General features: G+C 42.7%; 4 protein-coding genes and 1 pseudogene across 9 annotated transcripts in view; 2 read left to right on the forward strand and 3 right to left on the reverse strand.

Moving 5' to 3' along the window:
* Positions 1-23,739, forward strand: part of LOC120572864 — a 642,621-nt pseudogene that overhangs the window by 321,315 nt on the left and 297,567 nt on the right.
* LOC120572802 (low affinity immunoglobulin gamma Fc region receptor II-like) overlaps positions 1-23,739 on the reverse strand; it is a 395,648-nt gene that overhangs the window by 237,613 nt on the left and 134,296 nt on the right.
* LOC120572747 (immunoglobulin superfamily member 10-like) overlaps positions 1-23,739 on the reverse strand; it is a 187,999-nt gene that overhangs the window by 79,775 nt on the left and 84,485 nt on the right. The window lies entirely within an intron of this gene.
* Positions 1-23,739, reverse strand: part of LOC120572776 (butyrophilin-like protein 2) — a 44,976-nt gene that overhangs the window by 9,007 nt on the left and 12,230 nt on the right. The gene's annotated exons all lie outside the window — the stretch shown is intronic.
* On the forward strand, positions 8,661-23,304 carry LOC120572782. Its single transcript, XM_039822217.1, has 3 exons — positions 8,661-8,850; positions 19,787-19,911; positions 20,779-23,304. Exons 2-3 carry the CDS (start codon positions 19,900-19,902, stop codon positions 22,132-22,134), a joined length of 1,368 nt encoding a protein of 455 aa, XP_039678151.1. The 5' UTR covers positions 8,661-8,850; positions 19,787-19,899; the 3' UTR covers positions 22,135-23,304.

The following is a 23,739-nucleotide window of genomic DNA, read 5'->3' on the forward strand; positions in this document are numbered from 1 at the left end:
CTTTGTGTTTCTCGCACACAGTCTCTTTATGAGCATTGGAAGAAGTATTCAGATACTTCAGTAAGAGTACTAATACCACACTGTGACCATACTACTTAAAAGTTTAAGTCCTGCATCGAAAATGTTCCTTCAGTAAAAGTGTGTAAGTATCATCAGCTAAGTGACGCAAATCAAATACACCTGCTGCCATGTTACTTCACCAACAGGTGCATGCTGGTTGTGGCTAACATGCTAAATGCTAACATGCTGATGGATGATCCTCCACTTCACGTTCAGGTGAGTTCAACCCAACGCTCTCTGGCTTTCAGTTGTCACCCTACCACTCCAAATGTGAAACTGATATTTACAAATATGTAATAATGCAATTTAAACAGTCAAACAAGTATTTGGTAATGTGTTTTCATTTATATTTACCATTCAATATCTCAATCGCTACTGTCAGTCCCATAGAAGAACATGACAGCACGGCGTGTTTTGGAACTATACAGGCATGAACCATGTGACCACCCCGCTAGAAAGATCAAAGAGTCTCTCAACTCAATCTCTCTATGGCTCTGACAATGTACTTTTTGACTGACCTAAGTTCATTTTTACCTTATTTTACATTTACTTAAATATAATATTCAAATACTTTTCAGATTTCTGTAATTCAGTGATGAATTAATTAAAAAGTTAAGATAAAAACATAAAGACCGAGCCAACAGAGTGAACTGTGAGCTGAACTGAGCATGTGTAAAGAAAGAGAAGGTGCTGTGTTGCCGCCTGCTGGCTGTCTGACTCAACTGATATGATGCTTTCAACCAAACACATTTATACAATGAGCGTCTCCTTCCCACTCTCAGCAGTGATATGGAGCTGATGTTAAAGACACTGACTGAACTGAGAACTGAAATACAAACCTTGTAAAAGACAGAGAGTAACGCAGATAAATTTCATGAAAAACTACAGAAAAAAAGCTTTATTGTTAAAATATTAAATATTCAGGATTACAGAGATAGCTGGGGCTGGCAGTAAAGGAGCAATTCAAACTTAAAGCAATGATTTCATATTGAATACACTGTAAGATATTTCATCGTAGTTTAACTTGGAAATGCAAGTTCACCTGCTGCCTTGAAAATCGAAGTTCACTCAACTTGAAGACTGTCTTTGTTTCAACTTAGAAATAAATTTAACCTCATTAAATAAATTTAATGAGGTTGATGTAACTACAGTGTTCTAGTTTTGTTAAAGTTGTTCTTTTAGTTGATTTAACTTTTTATTACTTGGTTTAACTTCATACTTTAAGTTAAAACAAATCGTTTTTTTTCTTTTATAATGCAAGAAAACTTCCTTGCCTAGTACAGTGATTTTCAACCACTGTGCCGCGGCACACTAGTGTGCCGTGAGAGATCGTCCTGTGTGCCGTGGGAAATTATCCGATTTGACTTAATTGGTCAAAAAAATTTTTTATTGAGTTACTGCAAATTATTTTCCATTGTTGCGCATCTGTGCCTCAATATGATGACTGGCAGAGAAATTAAATACTATTCTGTGTCAGTAGGTGGCAGTATAGTGCAATAATGACCTTGTTGATTTAAGACAATAAAATTACTGCCAGCAGGGCAGTCATTTTGCGACCAAAATTTGAGAGTGTGCGACTGAATTCTACATCAGGTCGCACATGTGCGACCAGTAAATTTGCCCCCTTTTTTACACGTTAGACGTTGACATTCCGGTACCTGAGAGCGCGTAAGCGCAAGCTTATCTGTCCTCTCTGAAAGTTGACAGAGAGCAGAGCTCTGACACACACGCACACACGCACACACTCGCACACACGCAGAGCTGCAGATGATGCAAACTATGTCGGTTCTGCAGTTTTGTGGAAGTCACAGTGAGTCACGGAAATGCCGATAAAGTGGTTTCAAGTGTGGTTACAGTTTTTCATAACTTTGAGCAGACAGCGTTTGCTGTGATATGATATTAATGGCGAGCCGAAAGCGGTCACGGTGCTGTTAACGTTACACTTCCTCGGAGCCGAGCAGGCACAGCAGTGGTTTCTGTGCCCTGGGGACTGACTGACAGGCAGAGGTTGTAAGGCAAGGCAACTTTATTTCTACAACACCTTTTGGTTGTGCCCCTAACATTTTCAGTTGGGGGCCACTATGCTTCTAATGAAAAAAGTTAGTCTGAAGCCCTGCTGCCACCTTTCACGTGCATCCAGCAGTGACAGGATGTAAGCAGTAGGGCCGAGATCATCGATGTAAGCCTGCAAAAGCGATGGATACATTTTAAAAAAGGAAAAATGCAGATTCTGATTATTAGGCTACAATGTGTCATTTTTGGTTGGTGGTGTGCCGCAGGATTTTTTTTTGTAAAAACTGTGCCGTGGCTCAAAAAAGGTTGAAAACCACTGGCCTAGTATAACAGACATACTTTACTTCTTTATTACAACTCACAGTTTCAAGTTAAAAAATATAACCACATTTTTAGCAAAGATAGCATCGGTGCAGCAGCCCCAGTGCCCTGTGCGAAATAGGGGCCACTCTAAAGCCGCTGACTTTGCATCACTTGACATAAAAGGAACACTAGTGAAGTGATATGCCACAGAGTAATGGCTAATGGAAGCCTATTACTGCTCAAAGTCTAAAATTGTATTACTCCAGCTCTTCTTAGCAAACGTAACAGTCACTTAACTCATGGTTACAAATGTAAACCAGCACAACAATGTCAATTACCAGGCAACAAAACACTACATTCTAAAGAAGCGTTTAAAAAATGGGATTCATAAAGTTACATTTGTATTTCGAAAAAACTGCAAACTTTTCAGCAAATTTTAACACAACTCTATTTACTGCCTTGCATCATGGGAATTGACCAGCCAATGAACCAATTGCACCTGAATGCAGTACGCAGATCGGGGATGGGCTAAATGTGGGCGGAGCTAAACGTTTGACTTTTGAAAATAACTTTCCATTTCAATTTGAGAAGAGTGAAATTCACAAGCCGCTGGGCACCAGTGCTTTCTTGTTTGCCACAACATGTGTTATATTTTAGTAGAAATTTTAATAGGCTACATCACTTATCTGTGGTGTATAATTAATTTGTGTCTATGCTTAAACTTTGCCGTGGAAGAAGACAGGTTATTTTAAACCCGAAAGGCAACTCTTTTTTGTTGCAACACACACGTTTTTTTTTCAACTGATAACTTACATACCCAAGTTCAATCAACACATACATATCTGACAAAAAATTGTAATAGTCGAACCAATGAATAAAAGTTTAACTTTCAAAAACTCATAAAGTGAAGTTCAAGTCCACAACTTGTATAAGCTCGTTCAGTTAAAATAAAGAAATAAGTGGACATAACTAAATGGGTCTGTACTTTTTTACAGTGTATGTTTAAATCATAATTATATCAAGACGGCCGGGGGAACTGTTTCTGATCTACGGAGATTTCAGCTTCTTTTCAGATCAGTTCAGAAGTGATGCTCTCTGGTGACAGCGGTGATGTCATTCTCATATTCATCATCCAATCCCTCCTCAGCCTGGGTGGGCAAGGTCATCACCATGGCAACAGGTAGGCCATATCCTACAGTCGGAGCAGGTTAGAAAGAAAATGTAGATAATTGATCAGCTGAAGAGTTCTGTTAAATACAACCAAACATCACTGACTCTTCACTACATCTCAACAGTGTTATAAACTGTCTATTCATGTATATTGTGTTGTTGTTTATTACCATATCACTTTCGCATATCTTTCTTCTTACTTTCACCTCACTTTGCACTGGCTTTGTAATGCCTACTTAATCTGTACTTTATGTAGCATATTGTATTCTGTTTTCTTGTACTATATTGAATGTGAAACTGTATGTTGTCCTGCACGCTTATGCTTTATTCTTGGCCAGGTCGCCGTTGCAAATGAGAACCTGTTCTCAACGGCCTACCTGGTTAAATAAAGGTTAACTAAAAATAAAAATAAAACACCAGAGTGGTGAGATTGATTCTAAGGTCAGTGAATGATTCAGAGAGTTACCTGTGGCTCTGCGTCGATATAAAGACACCATGATGAAAGTGGTGATGCAGAACGGACAGACCACCACCAGGTTCCAGACCGGTCTGAACACAAGGTGGAGGGGTTCTGAGGTCGGGGATGGAGCTGAGGTGTCAGGGGGTGGCAGAGAGCTCGAAGTAAGGCTTGTGTTCATAGGAAGGCTTGTGGTCATAGAAGAGCTTGTGGACGTAGGTTTCTCTGTAGAGAGAATCAGCTGTCAGGTGAATATCTGGATGAATGAACTCCTGAAATCAAAGGTACACCAATCCAATCCAATCCAATACCCCCTTTATTTATAAAGCACTGGTTGACCAAAGTGCTGAACACAATCTTAAATAAGCAATAACATATAGTAGTGGCACAATAAAACAAAATAACAATACAAAAAATTAAAAAAAGAAATCAACCTCAAAAATCATCCCTCAAACTGAGTTAAAAGCCAAAGAAAATAAATGAGTTTTAAGACGAGATTTGAAAACGGGAAGAGACTCGGAAAATCTGATGTGCAAAGGCAGCTCATTCCAGAGTCTCGGAGCAGCCACTGCAAATGCACGATCACCCCTGGATTTACGTTTGGTAAATGCAGTTCATTACTGCTAACCACCAAGCATTATGCGAAAAATACGGCTAAATACGGTGCTGACAGTTTTACATTAGTCGAAGGAGATAAAATATCTGTCAGTAGTCTGTATCAGTCTGTTCAATTCATGTTGGACCCACAGAGCAACCATAAGGTGAGCCATCTGTGGACGCTTGTTTGAAATGTGAACATATGCTCTGAATATGAACTGAATTTTGTGCTTTAACGTTAGCCAACTCAGCTAGCGGTAGCTAGCTAGCGTATCGCTAGCCGTAGCTAGCTAGCATGTTTTAAATATTGTCACTTTTATACAGTGCAACATACTATTTACATAATATTACTAAACTATGTAATTGCATTAGCTAGCAAAGTTAGCTAGCGATAGCTAGCTTAACAACTAGCAGCTAGCAGTAACATTAGAAGGTGGAACCGTCCACGTCCAATTTAACTACTTGGCTTTTGTTTTCTATACGGTAATATTGGTATAGTTGCTTGCGTTTTTATTTCTCAGTATTCTTTTGTGGTTTCATCCCTGTGTGAGGCTCAAGTGAATGTAAACTGGTTGGTAGTAGCTAGGCTATTCTGTTGCTACTGCAGGTGTCTCGTGGTGGGCTGCTGCAGGATTTAGTGTAACGTTAACCCAGAAAAAGAAAATCCTCCACTATACCTTTAAGTGATTTTTAGAATGACATAACTAAGACGTTTTCATTTTTCTTTCAGGACAGTTGATTGATACAGAAGACACCTTGCCATCTTGCCAGATCCGCACCTCAGCAGGCTCTGTGCCCATCAATGCTTGTCCTTATCCAAAGGCCTGACTGGATGTCCTCCTTTGAAATCCCATGGCAGAAAATGCCAGCAAATGTGCGGCAATGTGTTGCTCAAGGCCTGAGACCGAGGAAACAAGAACATCTGAGTATGGTCAGAATTATTGTACAGGCGATACAAGAGAAATGCTTGAACCCTACAAGGAACCAGTGTTCTGAAATAGCCAGACTAGTGATTGAGAAACACCCAAAGAGCTTTGCTGACGTCACAGCCGAAGGAGAGCTAATTGGCTGTGGCTATGGGTCCCTTTTAAATCAAATAAAAACTCGGATTGACCATGTAAATTGTGACAACACATTAGTTTGTGTTAGGAGGCCAAAACAACATGCTACATGCAAGACTGCATCCAGCAATGAGAGCCCTACTCCATCCAAAACTGACAGCTATGGATGTGTTAATTGGCACCCTATTGACCTCCCTCAAGGAGAAACCCCAGAATCAGTTGAAGGGAAAAGAAAGGAAATGGTGGAGCTATTTTCAGTAGAGGGACCCAGAGCTGCTGAGCGTGCCTGGGTGGAAGAGTACATGATAAAAACATATGCCTCTCAGCGCTACACTATTAATGCCAACCCTCCACCCAGCATGGATGTGGATAAAATGACTGCCCTGCTGGCAGTAATTTTATTGTCTTAAATCAACAAGGTCATTATTGCGCTATACTGCCACCTACTGACACAGAATAGTATTTAATTTCTCTGCCAGTCATCATATTGAGGCACAGATGCGCAACAATGGAAAATTATTTGCAGTAACTCAATAAAAAAATTTGTTGGAACAATTAAGTAAAATCAGATAATTTCCCACGGCACACAGGACGATGTCTCATGGCACACTAGTGTTGAAAATCACTGCCATAGGAATTTGGCAAAAAATGACACAATTATGTCGACTTTGTATTGAAATTTGATCTCTTTTGTTTTTTGTTTGTTTGTTGCTCTTAGGTGACCGCAACTGCAGCAGACATAAACAGCAGTCTCTCTGCTCCTAGCACCCCGAGGCTGATTGCTCTTGGTAAGGCATGCACTCGCACATACACACACACACACACACACACATAAAATAATACTCAAATGGCCTCCTATGTCACCAGAAATCTGTCCAATGGGGCAAATTTGCTAAAATGATGTTGCCTATTTGTGTTATAGGGGATTCCGTTCTCGAGGCCAATGGTTGGATGCTCACCGTCGATGGCAAGGTAATCATCGGACCCCAGGAGCTGCCAGACTTTGATTCTGCTTTGGCGGCCCTATTCAGCTGTTTCTACTCGTTCAACATCCAGTATCAGATGGAAGCAGAGAATACTCTTGAGTGCATTCAGAGGTTTGTCCATTATGAATTATTAATTTGTAACAGGATAATTATAGGAAAACTCCAGGTTGTGCTTGTATGTTTTGGCTGAATTTAAAGATATTAGAGATATTGTGCTCTCATATCATGTCAATACTTGGCCTGAAGCAGAAAATAAGTGGTAAGCACTGGTTTGAGAGTCTATTCAACACAGTCTCACTCCCTACTCGTCAAATGTATGACGCATGGTCAAGGACCCTGGCGTCAAGTTTCAACGAAATAGGGGTACCCTTTGACGTTATTTTTCGACGAGGGGGTCCGTCAGATAGACATTGTTGAACGAGAGTATGTGAAAATTCAAAAAACAATTAAAAACTATATTCCTGCCTTTTGAAATATTATTGCCTTTGAAATATTCCTGATTTTTGAAATATTTTTGCCTTTTTGAAATGTATTGGTATTAATGCAAAAGAACAGCTAAAACTATACTTCTGCTTTTGACATGAGTTAACCCAAAAACAGCTGAAATATATTTTTGCTCTTGAAACTATAATGCTGCCTTTGATTTTGGTTTATGAGTGCTAATGTGCCTTTAGAAATACAATCATGCTAAGTTTTTGTGATACTGATATTACTATAAACATGCTTAGAAACATTTTAGTGTGAGTTACTGTGTGAAGCTGCCTGTTTGACCCTGCAGTCGGAAAGAAGAAGTGTCTGCAAGAGGCCTCGGCTGCAAAAGTAGTTTTGCGTAACTGTCTATCTGAACCTGCACAGCTGGAAAAGAGGAAGTGCTGTTGGGGCCTTGTATACATGCACTTGAGGGGTTAGGCTCTTGATGCACACAAGAGGTGAAAAAGGTTACTGCTTTGACCTATTGATCGATGCAGTTGAAATGAGCAGTTAGATTGTATGTTAGATAGCAACATGCAAATGTATAAAGGAAATATCGTCATATGAGATGGTTTTACGTATATCCAACCTGATGCTTGCTTTAAGACTGTATTAGCATGTAAGGTGAATCGAATGTGTTAAAATACACCTCGCTGTGATGGGGGGTTGAACCCCAAGAAATGTACATATAAAAATGGGTGCTTTGTCAGAAAGCTCGCCCACTCGCTCTCGCTCGATCCCTTGGGTTCGTTTTCTGTTTTGACCAAGACTCTGTCTTATAGTAATTTTTGAGTGATTGAACTCTGTTCATTTTTTCATTTATTTTGTTTGCTTGTTAACTTTTTGCTTTTTCAAAAAAAATAATAAAACCACCTGTGTTCGTCTTGAGCAAGGTGACCCAAAAGGCCTTGTGAGTAGGGTTGGGTACCGAAACTCGGTGCCAATAGGGAACCGGTGCCAACGTAAACGGTAGTAACGAGACCGAATAAGAACGAAAGTTTCGGTGCCTCATTTCGGTGCTTGACTTTACACTACACCTGACAGCATGTAACGTTAGCCTACCTTTAGCTAGCAGCTGGATTAAGCACAGGTAAAATGCTGACAGCTAACGTTAAACAGTGTAAAGTGTGACTGTATTTCACTGTGGAGGACTTCAACAGCGGGATGTAACAGTCTGCTCTGCAGCGCAGCAGCAACTGCCGTTGTCGCAATTCATAGATATACAGTATGTTTATGGTCGGAATTAAACAACACAGACGGTGCGTTCACATGCAGCTGCCGTTGTCGGAATTAAACAACACTGACGGTGCGTTCACTTGCAGCTGCCGTTGCCGTTTTACTGTATTGAAAAGTACCGATTCAGGCACCGATTCAGGCACCGATTCAGGCACCGATTCAGGCACCGATTCAGGCACCGATTCAGGCACCGTTTAGGCACCGGCACCGTTTTAAAAGTATCGATTTAGCACCGGAACCGAAAAAAAACCAAACGATACCCAACCCTACTTGTGAGTCTTTTTTTGCTCTTTTAGAAGACTCTTTCCTTTTTTCCTTTTTTCTTCTTTTTTGCCATTTGCCTGAGTGACCGAGGACCCCCTTGAAAGGGGAAGTGGTGGCCTCCTCTTTAGCCGTGCGGTTTGCAGCAACCCCGGGGACCGACCTGACAAGCAGACCTTTGATCCTCCAGCTGAGCGGAAACCTCTGTGACCAAGGCAGAAGTGGCTGCTCGAGTGTGAGTAATCAATTGTAATTGTTTGGTTATAAAGATCTTCTGTGTGTTGTGTATTTCACATACGGGGGACATCTAGGTTGTCAATTGAAAGCCTCTTGTCTCGTTATCGGGTTTCCACTGTAGCGAGAACCCACCAGTGCGGGGGTGTGTGTATCTCTCTAAAATTAATCTAAAAAACTATAGGGAAGTATTTCAACTAATTCCTTTGAACCTATTAATAGTTATAATACAATATTTATAATATTCGAACCTATAATATTTTAATACCAACAGTATTAAATATAGGGAAGTATCTGAAACAACTCCTCTAATATAGGCTTAACCATCCGCCCCGCTGACAGTATCTGTAACGGCTGTACGGCAGAAGAGGGCTTAGAGTGCGAGGGTTATTGGGGGGAAGAGGGGGGGTTGGCTTTAAAAGAAAAAGCGATACTATGCCTCGATAACTGTCACATCGTTCCACATGGCGCCCATAACGTGGGGTAAATGCGTTAAAATCTGTGATGCAACGTTATAAAAAATAATAACTAGTACAGGGAACAACAGATTAACCATTTAAAAACCCACTCACAGTGCTTAAGGACAGTAACGTAAAGCCTTTTAGGTGGCTAGAAGAGTCAAAGCTGATTAAGACACTGGTTTTTATTCGCAGTGCGCTAAGAGCTGTAACGTAGAGTTATTAAAAAAAAAAAAAATAGCTGGAAGTGTCAAAACAGGTTAGCGTCACTGGAACCTGCTGACCAACGAGATCAGCAGGTTCAAAACTACTTAGGAACAGTAAGCGGACCGAGGCCTTCACTGCCGGCAAATAAAGAAGGGTCCCCGGGTTAAAGCCTGAACATTCCGAAGGGTTAGGTGAAGTAGTCGAAAAAAGACGAAAGCAACGCGAACAGTCAATTAGTACTAAAGTAGGACTCAAATCGGCGGCAGGGGCTTTTTGTCGAAATAGTATTTCCACAAGAGCAAATCACTGAAGTAGGCCCCCCGAGCATGGCCAGCACCGCGTCTGCATTTGAGGATTCAGAGGAAGAGGGGACGGAAAGAGCCCTAGGTGATCCTCACTCAAACCTAGCTTCAGGGCTTTCCTACAGCATGGTTAAAACCGGCAACGGTTCAATAAATTTTTCCATGGAGATATTGAAAAGTGTAGTCCATTTCCTGGACAAATGAGAATGACCTTGTGGTTTAATCCAGCAAATCGGTCGCTGAAACACGAAGGAGGGGTAGCAGAGGCGTTCAAACGGAGGTTCCCCAAAACATGTGACTGGGAACCCTCTGAACTATTACCAGACGGGACAGTGGTACAACAAACAATTAGGGATAGTGGAAGTTATGGTGAAATAATCCACTGTTGCTACAGTGATAAAAATAGCCCAGATAGGCTAACATCCGCGTTCTATGATGAAAATGATGAAAAATACTTGTATAGAATAATGCAGGAAGGAGCATTGACAGCCAAACACACAGGCAGGGTAATAACTCTGTTCGGGGATGGGAGCTTCCAATACTCACGAAAAGATTGTGTGCGCGCACTAATTAGACTGCTACAGAACCACAAAAGTTGTGAGTGGGTGATATGTTGTCCAGAAGCGGTCATGGAGGAAATAGAGAAGGCTCTGGTCTGCCCGGAGCCGCTATACCCGGACCTGTTTCTACGGCCAGCTAAACACCTACACACGCCTTGTGCAGATGTAGTAGTGCAAATACCAACTAAAACCGTAATGATTGGTATGCCAAGCCGCTTAGTAGAAGGACCGAGAGATACCTCTCTAGGAGCACAAAATAGAAAACAAGCAGAAAAAAACCACTCAGCAACCCCTGGGAATGTGCCAAGTTCCTCTATAGGACTATTGACTGCAGAACGCCAGGGGGATGAAAAAAATGCAGACTCAGATACAGGCATCAGGCAAAAAACAGTGGTGCAAACAATTAAAGGGGGATCCCCAATTAAAGGCGGCACTTTTGTGCACACGTCAGAATGTCTCAAATCGTACATGAGGAGATCCCCATTACCAGATTATGAGCAGGAAATTCTAAATAGAGTTGGGAAAGAATATATCAAAGAAATTCAATCCCAACCACCGTGCAAACCCGGGCAATGCCAACAACTAAATAGCCTTAGTGGGGAAAGAAGCAAGAGATGTCGCGCGGTGTATAAACCAGCAGACAGAGAAACATTTATTAGAGCAATACACCCAGTTGTTAACTCAGCGCAAGCAGGAGAAAGGGTAACAATAAATCTGAGAGGGAGAGACCGGAAAGACCCATCCGAAGTCCTCCTGACTTGGACAACAGATATCCTTCCCCTGTTCGGGGGAGCGATATTCCACCTCCTCCTGCCTGCAGACAAAGAGAGAGATGAACTAGTGACAGTAGAGAATGAATATGATGAGAGCACTGAGTCAGAAAAAGAGGAAGACAGTCAGGGGGAGGAAGTAGAAACAGATAGCCGGAGCAGTGAGAGTAACACATCTCAAGTACTTCCCCAAAATGCAGACTTCCTAAAAACCCCTCTAATTGTCGACTTAGAGAATCAATTACCACACCCGCCTCTGTTTACTCCATCCCCACCATGGGGAGAGGGGAACGGAGAAGAGTAAAGGCTCAACGAGCGTTTGTATGAGGAATTAAGTTGGAGATTAAACACCAAACACTTGCAACATAATACACCAACAAGTCTTAATCATAAAACAGGATGCTCAGCTCCGCCTGCGTCCCCACTGATTAGGGAACTAACTCCGTCATCAGCAGGGCCAGATCTCACAAGGGTGCTGAGCGCGTTAAACGAATGGTGCAGGGAAGATTTACCTACGACGAGTAATAAATCCTCTTCGCCATTAGACACGTGGAGAAAACATAAAACAAAAACTAACGAACCGTTAATAGAAACAGATGAGGAGGATGAATTTCCTCCACCACGCGACCCGACTAGGGAAGAAGAAAAAGTCGCAGTAGGGAAAGAACACCGCCTATGCCAGTACATGCTAGTACCCCGAGACCTAAAACTCCTATAGTTATCCCTCAGTCAAGGGGTATTCTAAATCCTACAGTAAATCAACCCGCGCGCCCCCAGACAATGGTTCATCCAGGGAGACACCTGTTGAGGAAAGTAACAATTTGTGATCCGCCAATACCCAAAAAGACTTCTAGAGTCCTCAAGTCTGGAGAGGATTGCTGCAGCCATGGAGCGTGGACCTCCAAACGCACCACCTGCTTCTGTTGTGCCCCTTCCTCTTCCCCCCACTCCATCTCCGTCCACCCGCTCCACCAGGAGCACATCGCGCATTACTCCCGGACCAGATCCCGCCGGAGTGTCCAATCCCACCGTAGTTCAACATCACGTCTCCTTAAGTCCTCTAATATTTCCTCATTTATGTCATCAACACATCCATGATTCATGGAAATGTGTAAAACACAACAAGCCACAAAGAATGCTGCGACTTTTTGAGGACTGTACTGTAGCCTCCTGACCTATCCAAACACCTGAAGCGCATTTTCAGTAATATTTTCCTTTGTAATTATGTATGGTTTGCAAAAATGGGAACTGCTGCATCCATTTAGATGAGAGAAGTGTATGCGCGTTGTGCACACGCTACATTATGGCCAAGCATGCGCCCCTAAAATAGCATCTGAATAAAATTTTTTTAGGGGGGCGGCGCCGGGTAACAAACGCCATGAGTTAGGGGAGGTTTTTCTGGGGGGAGGGGGGAATTGTTTTCTGAAACTGCAGAATAGCACAAAGTAACATTTGCGCCGGAACACGCCTCCTCTTTTCGCTGAACCGCCCCCAGGAGCGCAAATACATTCCCTAATTTACCGACGTGCGTCTGTGGAGGGAAAAGTCCGCTGTGCGTCGGGTGCAAAATAGGAATGATACATGCGTCGGTGTACAAAGGCAATTGCGCCGAGTGCAAGATAGGGCCCTTAGTGTTGCAATGCGATCTCTTAAAGGAGTACCTGGTAAGAGCACTTATTATGAAGAGAAACTATTAGGAAAAATACCTGGAGGTGTTCACCTCTGTACAGGGTGGGCCTTCTGGTCAGCAGAACAAAAAACGCAAAATTTAATCATGTACGATCGTAAAACCCTCATGTCAAAATCAAAAAAGACAGAGAAACCCGCTAATCAGGCCCACCCAAAGGCGAAAGCCCAAAACCCGTACGGGCTATCCGGGGAGTCCAATGCTCAGAGCAGCAACGGCAAAAATGTGACTGCAACAGGGAATGGTGCACAAAGTGCACCCAAAACAATCTACAAAAAAACCCCTCAGGGGGCGCCGAAGAGGCCAGGGGTGACGAACGATGTATTCAAAACTCTAACTCCCGCGCAGAAAGCTCAGTTAATTCAGGACAAGAAGGACTGGGACGACAAATGGGGGGAAAAACAATCTTAGAGTTACTAAACCAAGTAGCTTTCGAAGACCAGGGTGAGCTAAAAGCTAAATGGAAAGGGGAAGTGTACACAGTGGATACTGGAGCAACCATGTCCACCAGCAAAATAGCACAACTTACCGGAGATCAGACTTCTGCGATCATGGCAGATGGAAGTCTGGTGTCCATGAAATTAGGAAATTATGACGGTTCAAAAGTACTTGTGGGGCCTATGAATCTATTAGGTCTAAAAGATTTAGGAAAAGCCGAAAAGGTCAGATGGTTGAAGGAAATAAATAACGAACAACAATTAAAAAGAATACTGCGCGAAACCGAAATAACGAATAAAACAAGACTAGAAGAGATTCTAAAAAAAGGTAAATACTCAGAGTTTAAAAATGATTGCGGTTTTGTAAATATGGAACCTTACCAGATTCGGGGGGGTTCCCCAGGGAAAGTGAAACAATATCCTGTTAAACCTGAAGAGATCTAAGACCTAAGAGACCTAAAGAGATCCAAATAACCATTGATGAACTAGTAAAACAGGGTGTTCTGGTGGTAGAGCCAGAGCCCCCTTGTCTCACCCCAATTCAAGCTGTAGACAAAAAAGATGGAGGATTTAGATTAGTACACAATCTCAAAGAATTAAATGACCGAACTCAAAAGGACCAGAGAACAATGTTAAATCCCCAGAAAATTGTCAGAGAAGCCTCAAAGGCAAAATACTATTCCACTATTGACCTAGCAAATGGCTTTTGGTCTATAGCCATTTCAGACGGATCCAGTATGAAAACGTGCTTTCAGCTTAAGAAAACAGCGTACCGATGGACCCGACTACCGCAGGGGTTCTGTAATAGCCCTAATGTGTTTCAAGAAACTGTGGAAAAAGTCCTAGAAGGACTAAATGTTGATGTATATATTGATGATGTTCTTATCGCCACTGAGACAGAGGAAGAACAATTGAGCTTGCTAGAAGAGGTGATTAACCGCTTGAAAACCGCAGGGTTCAAAATAGGACTGAAAAAATGTGAAATAGGGAAATCAAAGGTGAAATATCTAGGCTTTATGATAAGCACTGAAGGAAGGGACAGCTACTTAGATGACCTAAAAATACCCAAAACAGTGTTAGAAACAGAACAGGTGTTGGGAAAATTGGAATATGTGACCGCACATATTCCACACTTTGCAGGGAGGGCAAGAGAGTGCCATGAGCTAAAAAAAGGGTCTCAGAACCCGAGATGAGGAGAAAAGGAGTATGCAAACGCGTGACAGACCTCTCACAGAAGATGAACAAACCAAAGTCCAAAAACTCATAGAGTATTGTAAAGAAAATCAGGAGACACTGAAACACGTGACACCTAATGCCCCAATTAAAATCCTAGTATCTGTGGATGAACTGGGAGGAAATGTGAAAGTTGTTCAAGGTAAGGACACCTGCCTTAACCTTTCTGCCTCCTGGAAACCAACGGAAAAGAGATTTTTACACGAGGAAAGGGAACTATGTGTACTGTACCGGTTCTATCCATATCTTTGAACGTATGGAGACAATACTGGTATGGAAGTGTCTTTTGAGTGTGGGGCAACTCAGACCTTAACTAAAGCAAAACTAGACGGATCTAAAGCTTTAAAGGGGTGATGGGATGCATGGGTTATAATGCTCCAGGACCCGCTAGTAAAAGTAGTAAAATCAGGAAAGAAAATAAAACCAACGGAACCGGAACTGCTAGACGAAGCAAACTGGGTCCTGTACACAGATGGGTCAAAAAGGAAAGAGGATGGAGATTGGGGCTACATCCTTAAAAGAAATGATAAAGAAATAGAGAGAAAAAAGGGGTTACTGTTGGAAGCGCGCAGATAGCCGAAGTAAAAGCATGTCTAGAAGGAATGGCTGTGGCCAAGAAAAGAAAAATTAGAAGGTTACACATAATCACAGATTCTGTTTATGTAGCCACAGCACTAAAAGAGGATTTACCTTATTGGGAAGTGAGAGGGTTTCAAGATAACCGCGGACAAGATCTAAAACATAAAGAAGAGTGGATGGCAATCAGTCAGCTCATGAAAACGTTTCTTCTGTCAGTACAGCATGTAAAAAGTCACACTGGACTAACAGACAGAGTGCATGTAGGTAATGCAGAGGTAGATGACCTTGTTCAGGCCAGATCGGCTCTCTATAATCATTTTGCTATTCTTCCAGAACAGTGGAGAAACAAAGAGGGACTGTATGAGCTGCCAGATGAGGAAGCCCTGCATTACGTAACAGACCTACACGGACTGCTGGGTCATGTAGGTGAAGAGAGACTGAAAAGATGGTGTCAGAAAGCTGACATAAAAATACCCAAGCTCAGGGAATTGATGCGCGTCGTGCGAAACAATTGCGAAGAATGCGCGAAAAAAGGGGGTAGGAAAAAAATTCCATACTCAGATCATGAAATAAAAACCGAACGCCCGGGGGAACATTTTAGCATGGATATAGGAATGTTAACCAAGGGGGGAAAGGGTTAGGAGGAGACACACAAGTGTTCCCTCTCAAAAGAGCCACAGGTAATGTTGTAGCACACAAACTAGCTGATTGGCTGCCCAAACGTAAACCAAAAACCATCAGAATGGATAATGGAACTCACTTTAAAAACGAACAGGTTAGAGAACTGCTGGAGAGCCAAGGTGTCCAGACAGTCTATTCTACACCTTATATTAGCCATACCAATGGGGTGGCTGAAAGAGCAGTGAGGGAAGTAAAAGGTCTTATCTTGCGACCCTTAAAGAAAACTGGGACACTCCGGCTGGAGTGGCCTATATGAATGAAGCACTAAGCCAGGGTAAATTAGCAGAATATAAACCAAAACAAGTAATCGATGTCTCACCTGTCTTTCAGGTCGGAGACGAGGTCTGGATATACTCGGATTACACGAAGACTGAGGCAGGGGTTAAATCAAAACTTCAGGGAACAGGTGTAGTTCATGTTCAGCTACCAAATAATTTGGTGGTGCTTAAAGATTGGAAATATCCTGTACATATTACCCAATTACAGCTTAAAAAGAGACACACCCAAGATGGCGACGGTAGACCCTAGATACCATTATCTGCTGTCAGTCGACTGTAGAGGAGACCCATGGGTCAGAAAAAATGATGACGAGGGAAAAAGCGATGTTCTAAAATGGGAAGCGTACACACCTGGATGCTGTGTACACTGTAAAACTCAATGTTATGAAAAGCTCTGGGGGGGGGATGAGGTTATACAGGCCCTTAACCAAGAAATCTGTAGTGGCTAAAACAGGTATAGAGTGTGGTGGTAATGCAAGATTCACATTTTGCAACCAGTGTGTAGATAACATAGCTTGTAGAGCAACGGTGGGTAGACGTGACCACCATGAATTGCCAAGAGGGTGTTGTAGAGGATCTCCTACGGGTTTTGTTACTTGCGATCCATATGCTCAATACAGGTGCTTCAGAGCATTGGATCTGTTTGATCGAGACCCTCCAAGCCAGAGCCAAGTTTACAGAGAGAGTCGGATCGCAAGGAGCTACCCGGAGGTGATCAAAATCAAAAGTCATACTTGGCTCACCAGGTGGGCCAGGCATGGTATACAGGCTGTGCTTGGGGAAGTTATGCTCCAGGCCTGTAAAGGATTCACCAAAAGAGAAAAACTCAAAATTGAAGATTGCTGGACAGGCTATGTGCCATTATGTCAGCATGACTGGATCACAGAAGGGTCCAAACAGAGAACTTTAACTCATGGAACAATCTGTAGTAGCCTAGGGAACTTTAGAGGCAAATGTGTAAATGCTAAAGGACAATCCTCTTACCAAAAAATAGAAGTGTTCAGGAGAAGAGCTAGGGACTTAGAGGGAAATATAAAAACTGAGTCTTATGAGCTGCGCCTGCCTGAAGGGTATAGACTCCTGGGGGAGAAAACAGAACCCTCAGCGCCAAGGGCACCGGCGGCGGCTAGGATTTAGGTCAAAATAAGTTACTAACAATCTCCCTCCGCTCTTGTCTTGCAGATGGAGACAACACCTCTGCAGGACAAAATTATTGGGAGAAATCTGCCTGAGTACCCTAGTAGAGGGTGCAAAGGGTGGTTTCCTCCACTGGTGTTGCTGTTTATCACCCTCTGGACAATAATATTCCTAGCGGGTGATGGACAGCACACAGTGTGGGAAATCACAAAAAATAAAATCCAAACCTGCTATGGTATTGCCCAATGGGCCCTTAACTAATAGCACCTCAGACATTAAATCAGAATGGAGGAGAGAGTGGGGAATAGCTTTTTGTGGCCTGATTGGTTATAGTGACGACATTGATGTATGCCAAAATAGACTACCGCAATGGGAATACAAAAAAGAAACTGATAATGGCCGTAACTGGGAAAGCTTACTCAGCGACCCATTTAACCGGTCAGTAATTGGAAATGAAAGTTGTGGGTGTGATACTATGATGTATAAGTTTACAGGGGATTTGTTTAAGGTGAAAGTAGCACTTAACTGTTCCTGCAATTCCACGAATAAGGCCCGAAATTGTACTACAGTTACTGGTTTTATGCGAAGTTGGCTGTGGGCCTCTGAAATTGCTCAAAATTTCACCCTCTCGGATTGCACAATACGCAGAAATGGTAATTATTGTGCAATAGGAGAAGGTGACATAACTTACTTCCGACTGCCCGAAATATTATATGTTAAAGGCACAGTGAGGACCTCTTCTAACCCAATAAATTGGCTTATGGAAGAAGAAAGTCTGCGAGAGCATGTGTTCAAAAGGGCAGGGAGAGGTAGGAGAAACACCAAAAAACCCAGACAGGTTACACCAGCCAAATGCCTGTACTGCTTTCCAGAAAAACCAGACAGTGGTCAGACTCATTTTAATTGGACGTTATTTACAACAAGGGGATCTTCCCCACTAGGAAAAGTGATGAAAATTCAAAGACCAATGTGGAATACAGTGATGCACTCAAATGGGTTTAGGGAATTTTTTCTCACCATTCCCAATCTCAGTAATACTGGGGTCAGGGAATGGTTGATAAAAAATAGGACCAGATGGGAAAACGCCACCTGGGAATGTATCAAAGCCAACCTTAAGGGTACTAATGCAACTCAAAGGGGGGACGGGAGAGATTGGGGTAATATAACCAACTTTCAGGAGGCAATATGGACAGACCTATTGTTCCCACATGTGGGTTCCAGACATGGGTTTTCCCCCGTTCCCACTGGGTGCAATAGGTAAGTTCAAGGCCACACTTGACAAATGCCATGATGCAAGTGATAAACATCCGGTTTCTCAATTCTTATGGTATCAATTAGGAGGGATGCTGGGAGGGTCAGTACCGCGTGGGCTAGAAAATAAAGATTATTTAGAGGCTTTAAAGACAAAACCTGCACATAGAGGAGTACCAATAGACCTTCCTCTTTATCCCGGTCGCGACCTCGTAATGGCTCCAGCTATTTGTGATAATGATTGGTATAAGACAAAATCAACAGCTTGCATTTTTAACACTGACAGGTATCCACCAGTGTAAGGGAGGAAAGCCAGTAATGGTTACGTAGCTTTGCCCTATGTCAGGGGGTCGATTGCTGCCGATGGTAATCCGCGTTATTACCTTATGATAGGATCTATACATTTTCATCAGGCATCTGATTATTGGTATTATAACCGCCAGACAGGAGGAAAATATCTACATCAATCTTGTTATGGCAAACCAGACAATTACGTTTACTATCAAAAGAGACACAAACTGAAAATTGAGTATTATGAGTATACTCGGAAACTGATGGGAACGACACCAGTCGGACTTGAGGAGAGGCCATTCTGTCAAGAAGGGTTCATGTTCACAAATGGGTCTGGGGTATGTAACTATATCTCTTTTAGGACTAAGACAGATTGGAAAATAAAAAGTGACTTTACTACTGGTCTGGTGGTCTCACAAACTCCAATTTTAGAGGATGTAGTTCAGTCAGCGCACTGGCCTGCTGTGACAACGCCCAGAATGCTAGGGACTTTAGCTCACCTAGGCAGATTGGAATACTTTTGCAACCGAAAGGTCAGGGATAGTTGGAAGAGATATCCGGTAATACAACGAGTAGGGGTGATATCTTTTTTCCAGAAACAAAATATGTTAGGAGAGGAGGATTGGTTGAGACCTCAGACCAAGAACTGATCAATGTGTACCATCTCTATACACAGAAAATTTAGAGAAAAACCCTGGAGGAATAGCTGCTCGAAACCTTCAAAGGATAAGCACTATTGGAGATAATATAATAAAAGCCATAGCTAAAGATGCTATAGTGACATTTCCTACAAATGTGAAGAGAGCTGCAGAGGTGTCGGCGACTGCTGTTGCTAATTCACTAGATTCTGTGGTGGGGTGGGTAGGAAATGTGTTGTGGGGGTGTCTATATGCCCTGTTAGCCTTGTTAGCTTGCATAACAGTACTGCTTGTGATTTGGAAATTGGGGTGGCTGTTGATTAAAAGAAAATGTACTGCCGGAAGGAAATATAATGTGCTCACTCAAGCCACCTAATGATGAGAGAGAATGTTTAACATGAACCAACCTATCACTTTTCTTCTTTTAGAAGAACAAGGAGTACGGAACACAGAACAACTGATCAGCCTGAAACGAAATAGGGACAATGGAGAATGGAACTAACCAGACCAATTCTTCTGGAAAATTGGGGGAAGACACACGATGCTGGCTGGGGTATACTTCTATATTCCTTATCCGCTCATTTGTTTAGTACTATCTGTAGGGATGTCGTTGGGTTAAACCTGGCGTAGAATGCTTTTGATATGGATTTTAGTTTGTGGACTTGAAATTATGACATTTGTTACGGTGTGTGAACCCAGAATTGGAACAGCTGTAGGATATGCTATTATAGTAGCTACTCCGGTCAAGCTGCCTGGCTGGGCAGCAGCGGCCTGGACAGGATATGTCTTGATTATTGCAGCCAAAGTAGCAGAAATTTTCTATCCTGCCTTTAGATATGCCTACATGATTGTTATCTTGGTCAGAATCTGTGGTTATTTTATAGGGGTTCTGGTTGTGATTAAACATTGCAAGACTAAGAAAATTATAGGGGAAATATTTGTTAAACTACTTGCTGTTTTTCTTGCCCAAGAATTGTTAGGCTTATTTTTGCCAGTATATAAAGGGGTGCCAGTGTTAATGTATGGCATGTCTGTCAATGGGCGGGTTTGAGGGACTAAACATCTGCATAGCCTGGTAGACATCCGAGTAGACCCACCCACACCTAGGAAGGTTCGGCGTATCTCTAGCCTAGCTGTGATGCAGGGGGGTAGCAGGGAGATGGCGGTACGATAAAATTATGTCATTAGAGTAGATAGAGTTAAGGCCACTCTGCCCCCGGACTCAGCTTGATCTAGAAACTGGGGGGTTGAATGAGTGTCTTAATCCTTGTTTCTTTTTTCCTTTTTTAATCTTTAATTTTATATTAATCTTTCTATTTTTGTTGATTTCTGTGTGTTTTACAACCGAACTGGAAAAACATAAATAAATAAATGACCGGTTACGGGAAATTTTTCAAGCAAACCTTTATTTTAAATATAGGGTGGAGAATCAGTGAGCGACAGTGGAACTGATGCCGTCCTGACACTCTGTCCCATCGAAGACTTGAGCCTCGGCAGAGGGAGGGACGAACCAGAGAGTTGCAGTTCCAGTGAGCCCAGTCTCGAGTGGTCTCCAGGGCGTGACATCCTGAGCCTCGAATCCAGCAGTGGAGGAGGAGGGACTTGCAGCCCCGGAACCGGAGGAGAGTCTTTCGGGGGGTTGGGGAGTGAGGACTTCCCCCTCCAGCGAGGGCATATCCTGGTGGCCAGCCCCGTGGTGAGTGAGACCGAGGGAGAGGCTGATGGAGGGGATGTTGCAGATTGGATCGGAGCTGAATACTTTGAGCTCAGGGAGTCGATCCGTAATCCCAGTTTTGGAGAAGAGGAAGATATGTGGGCTTACATGAGCAGGAAGCAGAAAAAAGGGAGGAAAAAGAGGATGAAGCGTATTGGGGCGCCTGGATTACTTCTGCAAGCCGGGCTTGTTGGTACCGGCCGGGAGTCCGCTCGGACACTGGCTCGGGGCGCTCAACCAACTGTTGACCCGGTAGCAGGTGCGTCAATCATGGCCCAAGATCCCCCGCGCTGTTCCTTGCCCACTTTTTTAATGCCGACTGTCTCTGAGCCCCCTCCCCGGCCTGCCTCTCCTGTGTGTCCACCACTGCATGCTGCTACTGGTGACCTGCCAATGCAGACCGTTTCCGAGACTCCTCCCCGGCCTGCTTCTCCTGTGTGTCCGCCACTGCATGCTGCTACAGGTGTCCTGGTGCCGCCGACTGCTGCTGAAATGATGGATACTGCAAACCTGGTGCTGCCGACTGATGCTGAGGTGACGTCTACTTGTGCTGAGGATCCTGGGGCCAGCGTGTTGGCCAATCCGAGCAACAAAAAGAGAAAGAGTGAGCATGGCCATGTTCACTTTGTGATCCCGGACAGGGTGACCAGAGGTACTCAGACTGATCCTGTTTTGATCTCTGCCTACCCCGGGGCCCATGATTCCAATGGGCCCTTTTTTAAGATTTTTCGGTGTAGGTTGATATATGGACGATTGAAGAGAACGAAGATTCACCCTCAATCCACTGGAAACCCGGGCGTGTGGAAACTGTTCACACACATCAGGCCTGGGTGTTTCCGAGACTCATGGTTGGTGGCCCTGACCCAGGACAATGCAATATCCTATGTTGAAGGGGCCACACTCCTGAGATCTGTGGAAGCTGTTTCTTTTGATAACGACGCTGGCTATATCCCTGTGCGGAAGGACTGGTATATATCTCCCGGGACCAACAAGCAGTTCCTGGTGTTATCAGACTATGGTGGGAACATACTGGTGATTATCCTGGATAGAAGCACGCTCTAAACATTGCATTATTTTGTGTTTTTGTATTTTCATGGGAGGGTGTTGAACGAGAGTATGTGAAAATTCAAAAAAAATATTAAAAACTATATTCCTGCCTTTTGAAATATTATTGCCTTTGAAATATTCCTGATTTTTGAAATATTTTTGCCTTTTTGAAATGTATTGGTATTAATGCAAAAGAACAGCTAAAACTATACTTCTGCTTTTGACATGAATTAACCCAAAAACAGCTGAAACAGCTGAAACTATAATGCTGCCTTTGATTTTGGTTTATGAGTGCTAATGTGCCTTTAGAAATACAATCATGCTAAGTTTTTGTGATACTGATATTACTATAAACATGCTTAGAAACATTTTAGTGTGAGTTACTGTGTGAAGCTGCCTGTTTGACCCTGCAGTCAGAAAGAGGAAGTGTCTGCAAGAGGCCTTGGCTGCACAAGTAGTTTTGCGTAACTGTCTATCTGAACCTGCACAGCTGCAAAAGAGGAAGTGCTGTTGGGGCCTTGTATACATGCACTTGAGGGGTTAGGCTCTTGATGCACACCAGAGGTGAAAAAGGTTACTGCTTTGACCTATTGATCAATGCAGTTGAAATGAGCAGTTAGATTGTATGTTAGATAGCAACATGCATATGTATAAAGGAAATATTGTCATATGAGATGGTTTTACGTATATCCAACCTGATGCTTGCTTTAAGACTGTATTAGCATGTAAGGTGAATCGAATGTGTTAAAACACACCTCGCTGTGATGGGGGGTTGAACCCCAAGAAATGTACATATAAAAATGGGTGCTTTGTCAGAAAGCTCGCCCGCTCGATCCCTTGGGTTTGTTTTCTGTTTTGACCAAGACTCTGTCTTATAGTAATTTTTGAGTGATTGAACTCTGTTCATTTTTTCATTTATTTTGTTTGCTTGTTAACTTTTTGCTTTTTCAAAAAAAATAATAAAACCACCTGTGTTCGTCTTGAGCAAGTTGACCCAAAAGGCCTTGTGAGTAGGGTTGGGTACCGAAACTCGGTGCCGATAGGGAACCGGTGCCGACGTAAACGGTAGTAACGAGACCGAATAAGAACGAAAGTTTCGGTGCCTCATTTCGTTTCAACTGTCACATCGTTCCACAACATTCATGTTATTCCCTCACCGTCGGATATCGACGAAAGAAAAAAACACGCCCCCCCCTTAACTCAAAATCTGTGACAGTTATTATTGGTATTTTTAGCCCAATAACCGCTATTTTAATCAACATTATTCACAAGATGTTATCATGAATTTATATGTATTTCTTTTAATGTTATTATTTCGGTCTATTTCGGCCAGGGAAGCTGGGTTGCTTTTTTGTTGATTTATATTTTTTAAACTATAATGCTACATCTATCAACATTCATTTAGATGCTATCATGGTATTAATTTCTTTATTTTAATAATATTATTTCGGTCTTATTACCGGTGAAATATTACAGTAGGCTATATGCTGTAATACAGAACATTACGCTATGACCCAAGCAGGACGCATTCAAAGCCGATATCCCCCAATGCAATGCGGCCATTCATTTCAAAGAATCGGGCAGCGATCAGCTGGTCTTTAACCCCAGGATCGCTTCAAT

Source organism: Perca fluviatilis, chromosome 14 (genome assembly GCF_010015445.1).
Source record: "Perca fluviatilis chromosome 14, GENO_Pfluv_1.0, whole genome shotgun sequence".
Classification (NCBI taxonomy): domain Eukaryota; kingdom Metazoa; phylum Chordata; class Actinopteri; order Perciformes; family Percidae; genus Perca; species Perca fluviatilis.